This window comes from Mobula birostris, chromosome 2 (genome assembly GCF_030028105.1).
Source record: "Mobula birostris isolate sMobBir1 chromosome 2, sMobBir1.hap1, whole genome shotgun sequence".
NCBI lineage: Eukaryota > Metazoa > Chordata > Chondrichthyes > Myliobatiformes > Myliobatidae > Mobula > Mobula birostris.
Window position 1 is genome coordinate 78,907,440 of NC_092371.1, and position 19,518 is coordinate 78,926,957.

Below are 19,518 nucleotides of genomic sequence, written 5' to 3' on the forward strand. Positions count from 1 at the left end.
CTGTGAATGTTGTGTTCCACACACTGCAACGTTCTGCATGGTGACACAAACTACATGGTTTACAGTCTGAGGTTAGCTACCAACTGGAACAGGGAGCAATCAATCAATAAGATATTGTGTTAACAAAGAAATCAATTCTTCTCAACTACCCTGCTCCTAAGTCATTTAGATTTCAATTTCTTCGCACGAAGATTTCTTTTCACCATTGAAGCAAGCGCTCTGTTAACTGGGAATCAGAAAATAACCAAGGAAACTACGAGATTAAACCAACAAGGACGAGAAATAAAACAATTACATAATGCACAGGAAATTCCCCACTCTTCCTACTCGAAGAGCTACAACATTCTCTTTCTACTTAGACAGCTTTATCACTCCACGCCTGACGATGTGATTGATCGTCACTCCTGGGCTTGTCACAACACCGGCGCAGGGTCAATATCATCACTATCCTGCAGGTAGATACAAACATGCAATGATTAACCACCATTCCGAAGAGAAAAGAAAATCATTTCATGTTATTTAAACTTGAAAAGGGCTTAAGAAAAACAATTTCCTTGCACTGCCACACATCTCCAAATCCACACTGATCTCAGCTTTCAACGAAAGCCCCTTCCACCCATCTTCTCCTTGTCATTATTTCTGAGGAAGGAAAGGGGACATTTCCACAGTCTCCCTGCATGACAAACGTCAAACTGTGACTGGAGAAGCTCACACACCCATAGCAGGCGAAAACCAACACTAATATTTCCTGAGTATAACAGCCAAACAGAGAAAGGATTGAGAGCATCTGCAAGAGGCAATGTCTCAGGACAGTGAGATCATTCAGCACCTCATCCCTCTTCCTGTTGTTGCCATTGGGCAGGAGGCAGAGAGCAGCAAAAAGCTAATTTTGTGGCATCTGTATGCAGGGTATGTATGCCCATGATAGTCACACGACATTACAGCACAGAAACAGGCTTTCGGCCCATCCAGTCTATCCCAAACTATTAATCTGCCTTGTGCCATCAAACTGTACCCGGACCACCACCGTCTGTACCCCTGTATCTATCCAAATTTCTCTTAAATGTTGAAACTAAGTTTGAATCCACCAATCCATTCCACAGTCTTATTACCCTCTAAGTGAAGAAGCTCCCCTTCATGATCTCATTAAATATTTCTCCTTTCACCCTTAACCCATAACCTCTGGTTGTTATCTCACCCAATCTCAAAAGCTTGCTAGCTTTTACCCTATCGATACCCATCATAATTTTATCTTACGACTTTGCAGAAGCTATTACAGTAGCACTGTGACATCTCACTCTTCTTACCCATGGCTCGGGTAACTTCCTGGTCCTACACCATTGGGCAAAGTGTCTCCGTGCAGCTTGCACAGTCTCCTCGTTGGTCTTCTTGCAGTATACTTGGATCAGCTGCTCTGAAAACTTATCTGGTAGCATCTGAGATACCTGGGTGGGCACCAGAGAGAGAGAAGATTAATACCCACAACCACAAGGAGATATACAAACATACGAGGTTGTTGGCCACACAGTTCTTCCAGCCTATTGCACCTTCCAGTAAGATCACGACTAATCTGTTGTAACTTCCAATCCACAATCTTGACTACTCACAGTAATCGCCCACTAGTTTATCATGCCTTTGTCTTAAAAGTACTCAAGTTCTCTGCTTCAAAGAAAAAAGTTCCAAGGATGCATGATCACTGAGAGAAAAGGCTTTGCCTCACCTCTTAAACAAGCAACCATCTATTTTTAAAAACTGAACGCCTAGTTCTACAGTTTCAAAAAGAAAACACCCTTTCCACTTCAATCCTGGCAAGCCCTGTTAGACTATGCTTCAAACAATTCTCCTCCCACATTTATAAAGTCCAGGAAATGCACGTTAAGCCTGTCCAAACTATCCTGTTATGACAACTGACCACAATGAGCTTCCTAGAGCAATGGAGCAAGGTTCAGATGGAGACACACCAAGTTCAGAGCTGGATCCCAGTGAGACAGCCAAGATCTCCAGAGACTATGATGGCTGGGAAGCAGACTGAAAAGACTGGAAAGCCCACAATGAGACCAGGTCACACCCCCAGCAGTGGCCAGTGCAAGGCTGGAAGGAAACAAGTTCACACGCTGCTTCAGCAGCCAAATGTGTTTATACCTCTGATGCTCGGGAGGTTACCTGCTTGCTTCTGATTGGGAAGGCCTTGTCGGGGTTATTCTTGCAGTAGAATCGAACATTATTAATGGGGTTTTTCTCTTTCATCCCGTAGTTCATTGGAATAACCTAGTGTGAGAAATTTTAGTTATATTTATTCACGGTCAAAAACAAATTATTCTCTCGTAGACAGCCACAAAATAAAACAAACTGTATTTTTTATCACATTGGTCACAAGCCCATCGATTATGAAAGTTACTCTGTTAATAGAAGTGCAGTCTCTTAGTTCCACAGCGCAGGCTCAATCCCGAACTCCTGTACAGAGATTACACAATTTCCCTGTGAACACGCAAATTTCCCTGAGGTGCACCAGTTCCCCCACGTGCCAATGACATACGGGTTAAACGTCTGTGGTAAATTACACCTACAGTGCGGGTAAGTGATAGAATCTGGGGGGATTTGATGGAAATGAGGGAAGAATCAAATGAGATGTGTGCACAGGTGTTTGGTGATTGCCACAGAGTCAGTAACCCGGGTTTAATCCTGACCTCAGGGACTGTCTATGTGGAGTTTGCATGCTCTCCCTGTAACCAAGGGGAATTCCTCGGGGTCTCAGATTTTCTCCCAAATCCCAAACTGTGCACATTTGTAGATTAAGTGACCACTGTAATGTACCCTTGGTGTGCAGGTGAGTGCTGGAATCTGTACTGAGTCAATAGGAACATGTGGAGAATAAAATAGGTGAGGGTAGGATTAGGTAAATGGGTACCTGATGACTGGCTGAAGGGCTTGGTTCCATAATGGCACAATCTGCCAGATGTATGGAGAACTCTCCTCTCCATCATTAACGAGCCAGTACTCACATTTACAATGAGATCCTCTGCCTCGAGTTGAATGTTCCCAGGTTCTGAGGAAACAGCTGCAGCCACTTTAGTCTTCAGATCATCAATCTCCTCCTGATGGAGAGAGAACATTTCAAGTGAGTTTGATTAAATTTGTAAATGTACAAATAAAATCCAATGTACAATAGAACAGTGACCGCAGTCTGTGACAGTCAACGCCCTACAGGGATTGTAATGTTACAAATGACCGTCTAGGAGAGCAAACGTTTTTGAGAGCATATGCCCAAATTTTCTCGAATGCCATTATAATTTTGAGCAGGGATTATCAATGATTGATGAATTAGTAACAATAATTATGGACTTTTATTCCCAAGGAAATATAATGAGTCCCGTTGCTTATTTACGTGCATTCATTGTGTAACGCCCTGGTTAAAATTTTTACAATGCTGTAGGTATTTCATTTTAGTAGTTCTGTAAGAGCTGTCAGTGAGGGGCTAATGATACTTGTTAGAAAAGGGGTTTCAATTGTTTTACTATTGATAAACGTATAACAGAGAGAGATTGAAAAAAAATGAAGCATTTCAGAAAATCTGTTCAAAAATTATTGTAGGAGCAATGTATCTGTTCTCTCTCTTTGTACTTCTATGCTGTGGGGTTTATTATGTTTATGATGGTAACTGGCTACATGAGTGGGGGTGGGGTAAATCGAAGGGACTAAGTTGCATATTCTTGTTTATTTCATTGCAGTTTATAGCTTGGGACTGATGCAGCTCATATTATTTGCTGAATTCCGAGATAACGCTCAATAATGCTTAGAAAAGCTGACATCATGGTGTAAAACAAACAATCAGATAATCACCAACACTTGGTTTAAACAACATCCAAGAAGGAAATGGACATGCAGAAGCCCAGATGGGAACAGCAAAAATCAAATCGACTACATAACAATCAATAACAGATTCAAAAACTCGATAAGCCAGTCTAAAAGCTACCCTAGAGCAGACTGTGGAAGCGACCACATACCAGTCATTTGCAAAATGAAATAAAGATGAGAAAATTAACGGAACCACTGGATTATCAACAACTACAAAACAACCCTCATCTGAAAACAGAATACACAATCAAGGTGAAAAACCATTTTCAATTGCTGCAGGATGAAGGAGGCAAATCTTCCTGGGACATACTGAAGGAATCCATGGCTGTAGCTGCAAAAGAAACCATCCCACGAAAAGAACAGAAAAGTAGGAAGAAATGGAAAACTGAAATTATAATACAATTGATGCAACAAAAACAGACCATCAAACCAAGAGACAGCGAAGAATACAAACAACTTGGTAAGACAATAAAAAGAAAATGCAGAAAAGCTAAAGACAGGTGGCTAAATGAGAAATGCTCGGAGATAGAAATGCTACAAACCCATAACTCTGGATCAAAGTTGATGCACAGTAAGATTAAAGAACTAACGGGGAAATTACCTTGCTCAGCAAGTGGATGCATCAAGGCAAAAGACGACAGCTTAATTATGAACAAAGAGGAAATCCTAAACAGATGGACAGAATATATAAAAGAACTTTTTGAAGACCAAAGAGGAGAAAACCGAACATAAAGAAGAATCTTGAAGGACATAGCATTCTAAAATCAGAAATTTGAGCAGCCGTAAATAAAACAAAACATAACAGAGCAACTGGTCCAGACAACATCGTTGTTGAAATGATACTGGCCTTAGAAGATTTTGGAATAGAGAAAATAACAGAAATAGCAAATGAAATCTATGATCATGGGGAGATACCTGATGATTGAAGTAAATCAGTGTTCATCATCAAAGAAAGAGGGAGCAACAGAATGTGAGTTACATCGTACAATAAGCCCGATGAGCCACGTGGCAAAAATTATTCTCAGAGTAGTATGGAGGAATTTAAGGTGGGGGGTTCCATGGGAGGCAGGGTTTAAAGGTCGGCACAACATCGTGGGCCGAAGAGCCTGTACTGTGCTGTACTGTTCTATATTCTATTTTCTATGTTTTAATCACGATGAGAGCAAGATACTGTATAAAATCAGAAATCAGTAAAGAACAATGCGGTTTTGTGGAAAACACTGGAACCAGAAATGCAATTTTCATGCTACGGATGATCTGTGTACGAGCAATCCAGGTACAAAAGGACATCTACCTATGTTTCATCGACTATACGTAAACTTTTGACACTGTCAGACAGCAAGATCTCCTGGAAATGCTTCAAGATCTTGACATAGATGGGAAAGATATATGTTTCTTAAGAAACTTATACTGGGACCAGACAGCATCCATCAGAAAAGAAAGAGAAGTAAGTGAGTATGTGAATATCGTGAGAGGAGTCAGGCAAGTTTCTGTCTTTTCACCAGACTTATTCAACCTGTATAGTGAAAATATCTTGAGAAGTATTAAAGACATCAAAGGATTCACAATTGGAGGCCATAATATAAATAACATCAGATATGCTGACGACATTGTACTAATAGCTGAATCAGAAACAAAACTAAAGAACTACTCACTACAGTGGCAGCAGAAAGTAATCGCAGAGGCCTCTCAATCAGCACCAAGAAGACAGAAAGCATGGTCATCTCCAGAAAGACAAACATCCCACAATGTGTGATCAAGATCGGAAATACAAATATCATACAAGTCGACAAATTCAGATATCTTGGCAGCCTAATAACAAGCAATAGCAGGTGCGACACAGATATCAAATACAGAATAGCAATGGCGAAAGAAGCTTTCCAAAAAATGAAGACCATATTAACAGACAGAAAGATGAGCATGTACACTAAAAACAGAATACTGCAGTGCTACATTTACTCTATCCTGACTTACGGAAACGAATGCTGGACCATTTCCCCAGCAATGGAAAAGAGACTAGAAGCAGCTGAATTATGGTTCTACAGGAGAATATTAAAAATATCATGGACCACACACACCTCAAATGAAGAAGTTCTCAGAAGAGCCCAAGCAATTCGATCACTCATACCAACAATGAGAAAGACAACTCAGATTCCTAGGACACATCATGCGGCAAGATGAACTAGAAAAACTCATGCTCTCTGGAAAGATTGAGGGGAGCAAACCTAGAGGAAGACCTCAGCTTATGTACATCAGAAGCATAGCCAGGTGGCTACACATCGAGGAAATGGAAGTCATCCAAAAAACGAAGGATAGATCTATATGGAAAACCATGGTCACCAAAGTCCGCATCGGATACGGTACCTAGACAGACAGAATGCTTAGTTACATGTTTGCTAATTGCTAATAGAGGATCAAATGAAAGGTTCGACTTCTGGAGCAATCATTGGAGCAGTGGGCACGTCACACATGTATAACAGTCCATATGGTCATAGGTAAAAGGCGAATGTCCTGTTTTGATTTTGGATTAGTTTTGCCACTACTTTTCTGGCAGCAAAATTTTTCAGTAGTTATACTAAATGAACATCAGCTTTTGGATATGCTGAGAAATTAGAAGCACCACAGCTTGGAGCAGCTTGTTAATTCATGTTGTGTATTTTGGATTTGAAACAAAGCATTGAATGGTCAGTGTTGCTGTGTCTGACTGGGTTGGAGTGAAAAGCTCTATAGTGTTTTCCTGAAGTGTTTGACCCTTCAGTGTGTTGAAAAGCTGAATTGAAACTGCCATTGTTTTGTCTGGGACAAGATGAGTTCAGCTGGAAGCAGTAACCTGGAAGGCAAGACAGAGCAATTAAATATATACGCGATGTTGAAGGTCAGTTCCCTATTTACAAAGTCAAAGAACAGTCTGTAACCAGGGATACATCCGATGAGTTACAGGATGATGTACACCCTGAGGAGAGTGTGTCTAACGTACATACAGCATGTATTGCAACCGCAAGCCAAACATCCCATGCAATTGATACCACCTCAGTATACATTAGAATAGAGGCTGATTTAGCTGAGTTATATGCAAGGCAACACATATTAGACAATAGACAATAGGTGCAGGAGTAGGCCATTTGGCCCTTCGAGCCAGCACCGCCATTCACTGTGATCATCCACAATCAGTACCCCGTTTCTGCCTTCTCCCCATATCCCTTGCCTCTGCTATCATTAAGAGCTCTATCTAACTCTTTCTTGAAAGCATCCAGAGAATTGGCCTCCACTGCCTTCTGAGGCCGAGCATTCCACAGATCCAGAACTCTCTGGGTGAAAAAGTTTTTCCTCAACTCTGTTCTAAATGGCCTACCCCTTATTCTCAAACTGTGGCCTCTGGTTCTGGACTCCCCCAACATTAGAAACATGTTTCCTGCCTCTAGCGTGTCCAATCCCTTAATAATCTTATATGTTTCAATCAGATCCCCTCTCATCTTTCTAAATTCCAGTGTATACAAGCCCAGTCGCTCCAATCTTTCAACATATGACAGTCCCGCCATCCTGGGAATTAACCTCGTGAACCTCCGCTGCACTCCCTCAATAGCAAGAATGTCCTTCCTCAAATTTGGAGACCAAAACTGCACACAATACTCCAGGTGTGGTCTCACCAGGGCCCTGTACAACTGCAGAAGGACCTCTTTGCTCCTATACTCAACTCCCCTTTTTATGAAGGCCAACATGCCATTAGTTTTCTTCACTGCCTGCTGTATCTGTATGCTTACTTTCAGTGACTGATGAACAAGGACACCTAGACCTCATTGTACTTCCTCTTTTCCTAAATTGACACCATTCAGATAGTAATCTGCCTTCCTGTTCTTGCCACCAAAGTGGATAACCTCACATTTATCCACATTAAACTGCATCTGCCATGCATCTGCCCACTCACCCAACCTGTCCAAGTCATCCTGCATTGTCTCAACATCCTCCACACATTTCACACTGCCACCCAGCTTTGTGTCATCTGCAAATTTGCTTATGTTACTTTTAATCCCTTCATCTAAATCATTAATGTACCGTATATTGTAAATAGCTGCGGTCCCAGCACCGAGCCTTGCGGTACCCCACTAGTCACCACCTGCCATTCTGAAAAGGACCCGTTAATCCCTACTCTTTGTTTCCTGTCTGCCAACCAATTTTCTATCCATGTTAGTACCCTACCCCCAATACCATGTACCCTATTTTGCCCACTAATCTCCTATGTGGGACTTTATCAAAGGCTTTCTGAAAGTCCAGGTACACTACATCCACTGGCTCTCCCTTGTTCATTTTCATAGATACATCCTCAAAAAATTCCGGAAGATGAATCAAGCATGATTTCCCCTTCGTAAACCCATGCTGACTCGGACTGATCCTGATACTGCTATCCAAATGTGCTGCTATTTCATCCTTTATTATTGACTCCTGCATCTTTTCACCACTGATGTCAGGCTAACTGGTCTATAATTCCCTGTTTTCTCTCTCCCTCCTTTCTTAAAAAGGGGGACAACATTAGCTACCCTCCAGTCCTCAGGAACTGATCCTGAATCTATAGAACATTGGAAAATAATTACCAGTGCCTCCACGATTTCGAGAGTCACCTCCTTAAGTACCCTGGGGTGCAGACCATCAGGCCCTGGGGATTTATCAGCCTTCAGTCCCATCAGTCTATCCAACACCATTTTCTGCCTAATGTGAATTTCCTTCAGTTCCTCTGTTTCCCAAGGTCCTCCGGCCACTACTACATCTGGGAGATTGTTTGTGTCTTCCCTAGTGAAGACAGATCCAAAGTACCTGTTCACCTCGTCTGCCATTTCCTTGTTCCCCATAGTAAATTCACCCGTTTCTGTCTTCAAGGGCCCAACTTTGGTCTTAACTAATTTTTTCCTCTTCACATACCTAAAGAAGCTTTTACTATCCTCCTTTATATTCTTGGCTAGCTTGTCTTCGTATCTCATGTTTTCCTCCCGTATTGCCTTTTTAGTTATCCTCTGTTGCTCTTTAAATGTTTCGCAATCCTCTGGCTTCCGGCTGATCTTTGCTATGTTATACTTCTCTTTTATTTTTATACTGTCCTTGACTTCCCTTGTCAGCCACGGTCGCCCCTTACTCCCCTTAGAATCTTTCTTCCTCTTTGGAATGAACTGATCCTGCACCTTCTGTATTATTCCCAGAAATACCTGCCATTGTTGTTCCACTGTCATCCCTGCTAGGGTATCTTTCCAGTCAACTTTGGCCAGCTCCTCCCTCATGGGTCCATAGTCCCCTTTGTTCAACTGTAATACTGACACTTCCAATCTTACAATCTCCCTCTCAAATTGTAGATTAAAACTTATCATATTATGGTCACTACCTCCTAATGGCTCCTTTACCTCGAGTTCCCTTATCAAATCCGGTTCATTACACCACACTAGATCCAGAATGGCTTCTCCCTGGTAGGTTCCAGTACAAGCTACTCTAAGAATCCATCTCAGAGGCACTCCACAAACTCCCTTTCTTGGGGTGCAGTACCAACCTGATTTTGCCAGTCTACCTGCATGTTAAAATCCCCCATAACAACTGTAGCATTACCTTTGCGACATGCCAATTTTAACTCTTGACTCAACTTGCACCCTACATCCAGACTACTGTTTGAGGGCCTGTAGATAACTCACATTAGGGTCTTTTTGCTCTTACAATTTCTCAGTTCTATCCATACTGACTTTACATCTCCTGATTCTATGTCACCCCTCGCAAGGGACTGAATTTCATTCCTCACCAAAAGAGCAACCCCACCCCCTCTGCCCACCTGTCTGTCCTTTCGATAGGACGTGTATCCCTGTATATTCATTTCCCAGCCCTGGTCCTCTTGCAGCCATGTCTCTGTTATTCCTATAACATCATACTTGCCAATTTCCAACTGAGCCTCAAGCTCATCCACTTTATTTCTTATACTTGGTGCATTCATATATAATACTTTTAATCCATTACTCCCCTCACCTTTCACATCAATTCCTATTGCACTTGGCCATACTCTCCGATCCCTCTCTGAGCTTTCTGACCCGTTAATTCTGTTGCCTTTCTTAACTTTCCCTTTTAACTCCATCCTTATATTTTCTCTCCTCCCCCCCACCCCCCGACTACTTAGTCCAAACACACCAGTGTAGCAGTGGCAAACCTGCCTGCCAGAATGCTGGTCCCCTGCCTGTTAAGGTGCAACCTGTCCCTTTTGTACAATTTATCCTCATCCCAAAACAGATCCCAGTGGTCTAAGGATCTAAATCCCTGCTTCCTGCACCAGTTCCTCAGCCACACATTCAGATCCCCTATCTCCCTGTTCCTGCCCTCACCAGCATGAGGAACTGGAAGCAAACTGGAGATAACCACCCTGGAGGTCCTGCTTTTCAGCCTTCTTCCGAGTTCTCTGCAGTTACGCTGCAGAATTTCTTTCCTCCTCTTCCTGAGGGATATTGAGGGATAAGCAGGGTCAGATTGGGTAACAAGGCAGTAAAGACCAATGTGTAAGTGGAGCAAGAAATTAGGAAAGGCAAAAGGAAATTTGACCTTTTCTCTAAGATCATAGTGAGTACTGGATAAGTGACAGTGGACACATGTTGCATTTGTCTTAGGCACAAATGAAATCCCACATGGAGTCTGATCCAGCTTTGGTCTCCTGAATTGGCAAAAGGACATGCATGACGTTGTAGAAGAGCTGCACAAGAATGCTTTCAGAGTTGGCAGAGAAATTAAGCAGACCAAACTTGGATTTGAGGTTAGAGGAACAAGATGTCCTATTGAAATCCACAGACTGGAGCTCACAGGATAGATGCAGGAAAGCTGTGTACGAAAGGAATGGGGTTGCACCTGAACCCAGTGGGACCAATATCCTTGCAAGCAGGTTTGCTGGAGTTATTGTGGAGAATTTAAACTCATTTGGCAAGGCGTTGAGAACTGGAGAGACAGGGCTGAGGACGGGGCAGTTGGTTAACAAATAGAGGCAGTGTGTAGTGAGACTGCATGGACAGACTGAAGATTGGGCAAAATTGCAGACAATGGGATGACTGGCAATATGAAGGCGGGTCAAAATTGAAAAGTGTGATGAGTACAGGACTGAAGTTGTTGTATTTAATGCACACAATATATGGAATAAGATAGATGAACCTGTAGCAGTTACAGATTAGCATGTAGGACGCTGTGGGCATTACTGGGAGTGTAACGTCGATGGATACACATTGTATCGAAAGGACAGGTAGGTAGGCAGAGGGACTGGGTGGTTTTGTTGGAAAAAATGCGACCAAATCATTAGAAAGAAGTGACATAAGGTAAAAAGGAGTAGAATCATTGTGGGTCAAGCTCAGTAACTGCAAAGGTAAAAAGACCCCAAACAGTAGCAAAGATATGGTTTACAAATTACAAGCGGAAATAGAAAATGGATGCCAAAAGGGCAAGGTTACAATAGTCACGGGGGATTTCAATATGCAGGTAGATTGGGAAAATCAAGCTGATGCTGGATTTCAAGAGGTGATTATGTAGAATGCCTACAAGACGCCTTTTTAGAGCAGCTCATGGTGGAGCCCACAAGCGGATCAACTATTGTGGATTGGGTGTTGTGCAATGAACTGGAATTGATTAGAGAGTTTAAGGTAAAGAAATGCTTAGGAGCCAGTGATCACAATATGATAGAATTCACCCTGCTATTTGAGAAGGGGAAGCTAATGTCACATATATCAGTATTACAGTGGAGTAAAAGGAATTGCGGAGTTATGAGAGAGGAGCTGGCCAAAACTGATCAGCCTGTGTGGACTTCTGGGGCACCTATTGAGTGGCGATCTCGGGCAGCACCAGAGCTCAATGGATATTAAATATTCCCATTTCAGCCTGATACAGATGGGAATCACAAATATGTCCAAGTTACATACAAATACGTACAGTTAATAAAGATGTTGCAATGCAATTTAATAAACTGTCACTGCTTAAAACCAATGGAAAGAAAGCTGATTGTAGCCGCACTTCTCACTGGATTCCATGTTGGAAACATGGCTGCAGGTCAGGAATACAAGTGCGTTTAAAAAAATGGAGCTTTAGACTCATAAAATCAACTATCTTGCTGGCAAACATACAGTCTCCAGTAAATAAAATCGAAGACCTCAGAGCTATGGTGCTGTATCAGAGGGACATTAGGACCTCATGCATCCTTTGCTTCCAAGAATCCTGGGTAACCCCTTCCATACTGGATGCAGCGATTCAAATTGTCAGGTTTACTATACACCGTCAGGATAGGACTATTGATGTCTCAAAAGCAGGGGTGGAGGTGTGTGCCTCATGACCAACTTCTCTTGGTGTACAAACGTACAGTGCTGTCCCAATTCTGCTCACCAGGTCTGGAATATCTTGCAATTAATTGCCTTCCAATTCACCTGCCGCAGAAGATTTCTGTGATCATTTTGTTAGTGGTATACATTCCACCTCAGGCCAATGTCAAGCAGGTTTTAGATTATCTGAGCAACGGGATCAATATGCATGAAACAGAACACCTTAATGCCTTCACCATCATTTTGGGGTATTTTAACCAGGCCGGCTTGAAAAATTCACTAAATATTTACCATCAACAAATCACTTGTAGTACCAGAGGAAACAACACACTGGGCCACTGTTAAGCCTGATTTATACTTTTGCATCAATGTGACGCTGTAAGTACTGCGTTGCCGCAAACCCTACGCAGAGCCAATGCGGATCCCAACGCCAGAGCCTGACGTGCACCTCTCCCAAAATGTAACTACGTGTCGCAGCAATGCAGAACGCAACAGCTGTGATTGGTCCGCTTGGTAGCATTGCATTTCATCCTAGGCTGCAATATATTCCCTTTGGGCGACTGAAGGGCAGGGAAGGAACTCTGGCTGCAATGCTTTCCATAAAGCTTTACGGACCTCCGAAATTATGGAGGACACATTTCGCTTTTACGAAAAAAGACGCTCGCTTCTTGTTTACCCCAAGAAAGACTACCATGACCATGAAGCCTTGCACGGGCAGGTGTGTGCGCATGCGTGGCATGCGGGAATTGCAGTGCGACACAGACACACCGATGTACAAGTATAAATGCTCACAATGCGCGTAGGTCACTTGCGTAGGTTACGGCGTCGTGTTACTGCAGAAGTATAAATCAGGCTTCATAGCAGCATCAAGAATGCCTACCGTGGTATTCCATGCCCTCACTCCGGAAAGTCTGATCACCTAGTTGTACTAATCCTTGAGTGTAGGCAGAGACTAAAGACTGTAGCACCAGTAGTGAGGACCAAGAAGGTGTCGACAAGGGACGCTTACAGGACTACCTTGAATCAGTGGACTGGACCGTATTCAGGGATTCATCTTCGAATCCGGATGAGTATGCTTCAGTTTACTTTTAATTCCCTCATCTAAATCATTAATATATATTGTAAACAGCTGCGGTCCAAGCACTGAACCCTTCGGTACCCCACTGGTCACCGCCTGCCATTCCAAAAGGGATCCGTTAACTGCTACTCTTTGTTTTCTGTCCACCAGCCAATTTTCAATCCATGTCAGTACTCTGCCCCCGTACCATGTGCCCTAATTTTGCCCACTAATCTCCTGTGGGGGACTTTATCAAAGGCTTTCTGAAAGTCCAGGTACACTACATCCACTGGCTCTCCCTTGTCCATTTTCATAGTTACATCCTCAAAAAATTCCAGAGGATTAGTCAAGCACGATTTCCCCTTTGTAAATCCATGCTGACTCGGACCAATCCTGTTACTACTATCCAGATGTGTCATAATTTCATCTTTTATAATTGACCCCAGCATCTTTCCCACCACCGATGTCAGGCTAACCGGTCTATAATTCCCTGTTTACTCTCTTCCTCCCTTCTTGAAGAGAGGGACAACATTAGCCACCCTCCAATCCACAGGAACTGATCCTGAATCTATAGAACATTGGAAAATGATTACCAATGCGTTCATGATTTCTAAAGCCACCTCCTTAAGTACCCTGGGATGCAGACCATCAGGTCCCGGGGACTTATCAGCCTTCAGACCCAACAGTCTATCCAACACCATTTCCTGCCTAATATAAATTTCCTTCAGTTCGTCCATTGCCCTAGGTCCTTTGGCCACTATTACACCATCATTCCCACAATCCTAATCAATAAGTTACAGTAGCTGGGCCTCTGTACGTCCCTATGAAATTGGATTCCATGTTGGAAACTTGGCTGCAGGTCAGGAATACAAGTACGTTTAAGGAAATGCATTTGTAGACTCCTAATACCAACTACCTTGCTGGCAAACCTACAGTCTCTAGTGAATGAAATTGAAGATCTCAGCACTAGGGTGCTGTATCAGAGAACATTAGCTGAATGTAGTGATTCAGATTGACAGGTTATCTTAGCAGAGGTGGAGGTTTGTGCCTCATGATCAACTCCTCTTGGTGCACAAATGTACCAGTGCTGTCCCAAATTTGCTCACCAGACCTGGAATATCTCGCAATTAAGTGCCTTCCAATTTACCTGCTGCAGGAAATTTCTGTGATCATTTTGGAACCAATGTACTTTCCACCTCAACCAATGTCAAACAGGCTTTGGATGATCTGAGCAATGGGATCAACATGCACGAAACAGCAGAAATTGATGCCTTCACCATCATTTTTAGGGATTTTAACTCACTAAATATTTATCATCAACAAATCACTTGTAGTACCGGAGGAAACAACACACTGGACCATTGTTACACCATCATCAAGAATGCCCTCCGTGCTCTTCCATGCCCTCACTATGGAAAGTCTGATCACCTGGCTGTACTTCTACCCCCTGAATACAGGCAGAGACTGAAGACTGCAGCACCAGTAGTGAGGACCCAGAAGGTATGGACAAGGGAGGCACAGGAGTGGTTGTAGGACTGCTTTGAATCGGTAGACTGGACTGTATTCAGAGATTCATCTTCGAATCTGGATGAGTATGACACAATTGTTATTGACTTTAGTTCAGCTGGAAGTAGTATTCTAAAGGCAGGATGATGCAACCCTGGCTGACAAGGGAAGTCCAAGCCAACATAAAAGTCAAAGAGAGAGCATCTAATACAGCAAAAATTAGTGGGAAGTTAGAGGATTGGGAATCTTTCATAAACCAACAGAAGGCAACTAAAAAAGTCATAAAAAAGGAAAAGATAGAATACATTAAAAAGATAGCAAATGGAGAGTGAGGGAAATGGCCACAGAAAATGCAATAATATGGAAGGTTAGATTTCTAAGAAGGAGAGAAGTAGCTCTAGTTGCACATTGGGCTTTTACCACCTTGAGTGGATGGTTCTTTTTTAACCGGATGGTACCCAGTCAGACTGAAAACATAGCAAAGGGAACTTTACAAATGGTGCCAGAGACCAGCCAAATGTTGTTTTATGCTCCTCAGAATTAACTGGTGGGAGTTTAGGAATGGATCCTTAGTGAACAGGAAAGGCTGAGTGTTGGCTGATGTGAGGGGTCCAAGTTTTCTGAGGCATTTAAATAATATACAAGGCATCCGTTAGTCTTGCGAGACCATGGATCTGCACCTGGAAAGTTTCACTCTCCAGGGCGCAGGCCTGTGCAAGGTTGTTTGGAAGACCGGCAGTTGCCCATGCTGCAAGTCTCCCCTCTCCACGACACCAATGTTGTCCAAGGGAAGGGCAAGGGCCGATACAGCTTGGCACCAGTGTTGCCACAGAGTGGTTAAGTGCCTTGCTCAGGGGCACAACGTGCTGCCTCTGCTGGGGCTCGAACTCATGACCTTCAGGTCGCTAGTCAAATGCCTTAACCACTTGGCCATGTGCCCACACATTTATAATTTCAATAACTTAGTTGGGCAGCTGGAGGTGCAGCTTTCAATGCGTTGAAGTTCTGCCTTGCCCAGTTCTATCAGTCAGTAGCCACACCTGAGACCTACAGCCACAATCTTGAAATTTAGCATGGGTGGACAAAAGTAAAATAAAGAGCATTCTTTTGCCTTTTCACTCAAAATAGGCTGAGTTATGAATATTTTGCTGAATCACAAAAAAATTAATCTCTGAAAAAACAGAAAGCAGTGTAACAAAAATGGGAATAAATCTATTCAGTCAGTAAAGGTGGAGTTAATACTAGTCATGTATTAAATAAGTATGATAAGTGTGATAAATATGATAAATGCTGATAAATGTGAGGTGCTACACTTTGGTAGGACTAATCAAAATAGGACATACATGGTAAATGGTAGGGCATTGAAGAATGCAGCAGAACAGAGGGATCGAGGAATAATGGTGCATAGTTCCCTGAAGGTGGAATCTCATGTGGATGGGGTAGTGAAGAAAGCTTTTGGTATGCTGGCCTTTATAAATCAGAACATTGAGTATAGGAATTGGGATGTAATGTTGAAATTGTGCAAGGCATTGGTGAGGCCAAATTTGGAGTATTGTGTACAGTTTTGGTCACTGAATTATAGGAAATATGTCAACAAAATAGAGAGAGTACAGAGAAGGTTTACTAGAATGTTGCCTGGGTTTCATCACCTAAGTTACAGAGAAAGGTTGAACAAGTTGGGTCTTTATTCTTTGGAATGTAGAAGGTTGAGGGGGGACTTGATAGAGGTGTTTAAAATTGTGAGGGGGATAGATAGAGTTGACGTGGATAGGCTTTTTCCATTGAGAGTGGGGGAGATTCAAACAAGAGGACATGAGTTGAGAGTTAAAGGGCAAATGTTTAGGGGTAACATGAGGGGAATGTCTTTACTCAGAGAGTGGTGGCTGTGTGGAATGACCTTCCAGTAAAAGTAGTTGAGGCAGGTTCGATGTTGTCGTTTAAAGTTAAACTGGACAGCTAGATGGACAGGAAAGAAATGGAGGATTATGGGCTGAGTGCAGGGCGGTGGGACTAGGTGAGAGTAAGAGTTCAGCACAGACTAGAAGGGCCGAGATGACCTGTTTCCGTGCTGTAATTGTTATATGGTTATATATGGTTATATGAAATTACACTTGCCAATAATATGAAAGATGACACCAAAAGTTTCTTCTGATAAATAAAGGGTAAAAGAGAGGGGAGAGTAGATATTGGACTGCTGGAAAATTATGCTGGGGAAGTAGTAAATGGGGGACAACGAAATAGCCGATGGACTGAATAAGTATTTTGCATCAGTCTTCACTGTGGAAGACACCAGCAGTAGTCTGGAAGTTTGAGCATGTTGGGGACAGAAGTGTGTGAAGTTGCCATTACTAGGGAGAAGGTGTTGGAGAAACTGAAAGGTCTGAAGGTAGATAAGTCACGTAGACCAGATGGTGTACACTCCAGGGTTCTGATGGAGGTGGCTGAAGAGATTGTTGAGGCATTAGTATTGATCTTTCAAGAATCGATGGACTGTGGCATGGTTACAGAGGACTGGAAAGTTGCAAATGTCACTCCAGTCTTCAAGAGGGGGGAAGAGGCAGAAGGAAGAAAATTACAGGCCAGTTAGTTTGATCTCAGTGGTTGGGAAAATGTTGGAATTGATTGTTAAGGATGTGGTTTCTGCTTCTTGGAGGCACATGTTAAAATAGGGTGTAGCAGACACGGTTCCCTTCAGGGAAAATTTTGCCTGATAAATTTGGTGGAATTCTTTGAAGAAATAACAAGCAGGATAGACAAATGGGAATTGGAATATGTTATCTACTAGGATTTTCAGAGGGATTTGACAAGTGAGGCTAGTTAACAAGTTAAACGCCCGTTGTATTACAGGAAATACATTACCATGGATAGAGCATTGGTTAATTGGCAGGAGGCAAAGAGTGGGAATAAACTGAGCCTTTTCTGGTTTGCTGCTGGTGACAAGTGGTGTTCCATGGGGTGTGTGTTGAGACTGTACTTTTTACGTTATACATCAATAATTTGGATGAGAGAATTAATGGCTTTGTGGTCAGGTTTGCAGACAATATAAAGATAGGGGAGGGGGCAGGTAGTATGAGGAAGCAGAGAGGCTACAGAAGGACTTGGACAGATTGGGAGAATGGACATAGAAACGGTAGATGAAATAGTGTTGGGAAGGGTATGGTCATGCACTTTAGTAGAAGAAATAAAAGTGTAGACTATTTTCAAAATGAAGAGAAAATTCTAAAATCTGAGGGGCAAAAGGACTTGAGTGCCCTCGTGCAGGATTCCCAGAAGGTGAATTTGCAGGTTAAGTTAGTGGTGAGGAAGGCAAATGCAATGTTAGCATTCATTTGGAGAGGATTGTAATATAAAAACAAGAATGTAATGTTAAGGATGTATAAGGTGCTGGTGAGGCCTCATTTGGAGTATTGTGAGCAGTTTTGAGCCCCTTATCTAAGAAAGGATGTGCTGTCATTGGAGAGGTTTCAATGGAGGTTCACAAAAATGATTCTGAGATGGAAAGGCTTATCATATGAGGACCATTTAATGGCTGCGGGGCAAAAATCGCTGAAATTCAAAGAATGAGGGGAGATCTCAGTGAAACCTAACAAATGTTAAAAGGTCTGCACAGAATAGGTTTGCAGGGGATGTTTCATCTGGTGTGGGAGTCTAAGACCAGAATAGAGGTACCTCCATTTAGAATGGAGATAAGGAGGTATTTCTTTAGCCAGAGTGTGGTGAATATGTGGAACTCCCTTTCTTGGGGTCCAGTACCAACCTGATTTTCCCAGTCTACCTGCATGTTAAAATCCCCCATAACAACCGTAGAATTACCTTTGCCACATGTCAATTTTAACTCTTGATTTAACTTGCACCCTATATCCAGGCTACTGTTTGGGGGTCTGTAGATAACTCCCACCAGGGTCTTTTTGCCCTTACAGTTTCTCAGTTCTATCCATACTGACTCTACATCTCCTGATTCTATGTCACCCCTCACAAGTGACTGAATTTCATTCCTCACCAACAGAGCCACCCCACCCCCTCTGCCAACCTGTCTGTCCTTTTGATAGGATGTGTATCCCTGTATATTCATTTCCCAGCCCTGGTCCTCTTGCAGCCATGTCTCTGTTATTCCCACAACATCATACTTGCCAATTTCCAAATGAGCCTCAAGCTCATCCACTTTATTTCTTATACTCCGTGCATTCATATATAATACTTTTAATCCTTTTAAAGTAATACTTTTACTCCCCTCATCTTTCACATCTTATTGCCACATGCGGCTGTGAACGCCAGGTCATTGGGGTATATTTGGGGCAGATTAGTCAGTGCCTGAAGGGATATGGGAGAAGGCAGGAAATTGAGAGAAATCCATCAGCCATGACAAAATAGCAGAGCAGGCTTGAATCAAGGGCGTTGGAATGGTGCAGGAACATGATGCTGAGGTAGAATAGCCATAATGTTGAATAGCAGAGAGCCTCAAAGGGCTAAAAGGATTACTATTACACCTGCTCTTCAATTTTCAGCTCGTTTCAAGGGAAGGTTCGCTGCCTTCTGGTTGTGGGAGTCATATAGAGAGTTGTGTCAGAGACTACCAGCCCGAGTAATAATTTCCTGTGTAATTGTTCTCACTTCTTCAGCCTGTGTCTGCCCAATACATTTGTACAATCTGCGGTTTATGATGTGGTTCAGGATTTTCTGTGCCTGTTCCAGCTCAGGTTCAGAGGAATTCAGAATCTGTTCAAAGATACTGTCTGTAAAAACAAAATACAAGATCAAAGAAAAACATTACAACAACATGTAATTGCACTGATT

At 42.6% G+C, this 19,518-nt stretch overlaps 1 protein-coding gene across 1 annotated transcript in view; it reads right to left on the reverse strand.

The window, feature by feature from the left end:
• Positions 1-413: 413 nt before the first annotated feature.
• LOC140210637 (deoxynucleoside triphosphate triphosphohydrolase SAMHD1-like) overlaps positions 414-19,518 on the reverse strand; it is a 70,033-nt gene continuing 50,928 nt past the window's right edge. Inside the window, exons 12-16 of the mRNA XM_072279773.1 lie at positions 19,332-19,457; positions 3,003-3,103; positions 2,164-2,268; positions 1,308-1,445; positions 414-449 (exon numbers count right to left, since the gene is read on the reverse strand). Coding sequence (XP_072135874.1) covers positions 414-449; positions 1,308-1,445; positions 2,164-2,268; positions 3,003-3,103; positions 19,332-19,457 — 506 coding nt within the window. The remainder of the gene's footprint in view (positions 450-1,307; positions 1,446-2,163; positions 2,269-3,002; positions 3,104-19,331; positions 19,458-19,518) is intronic.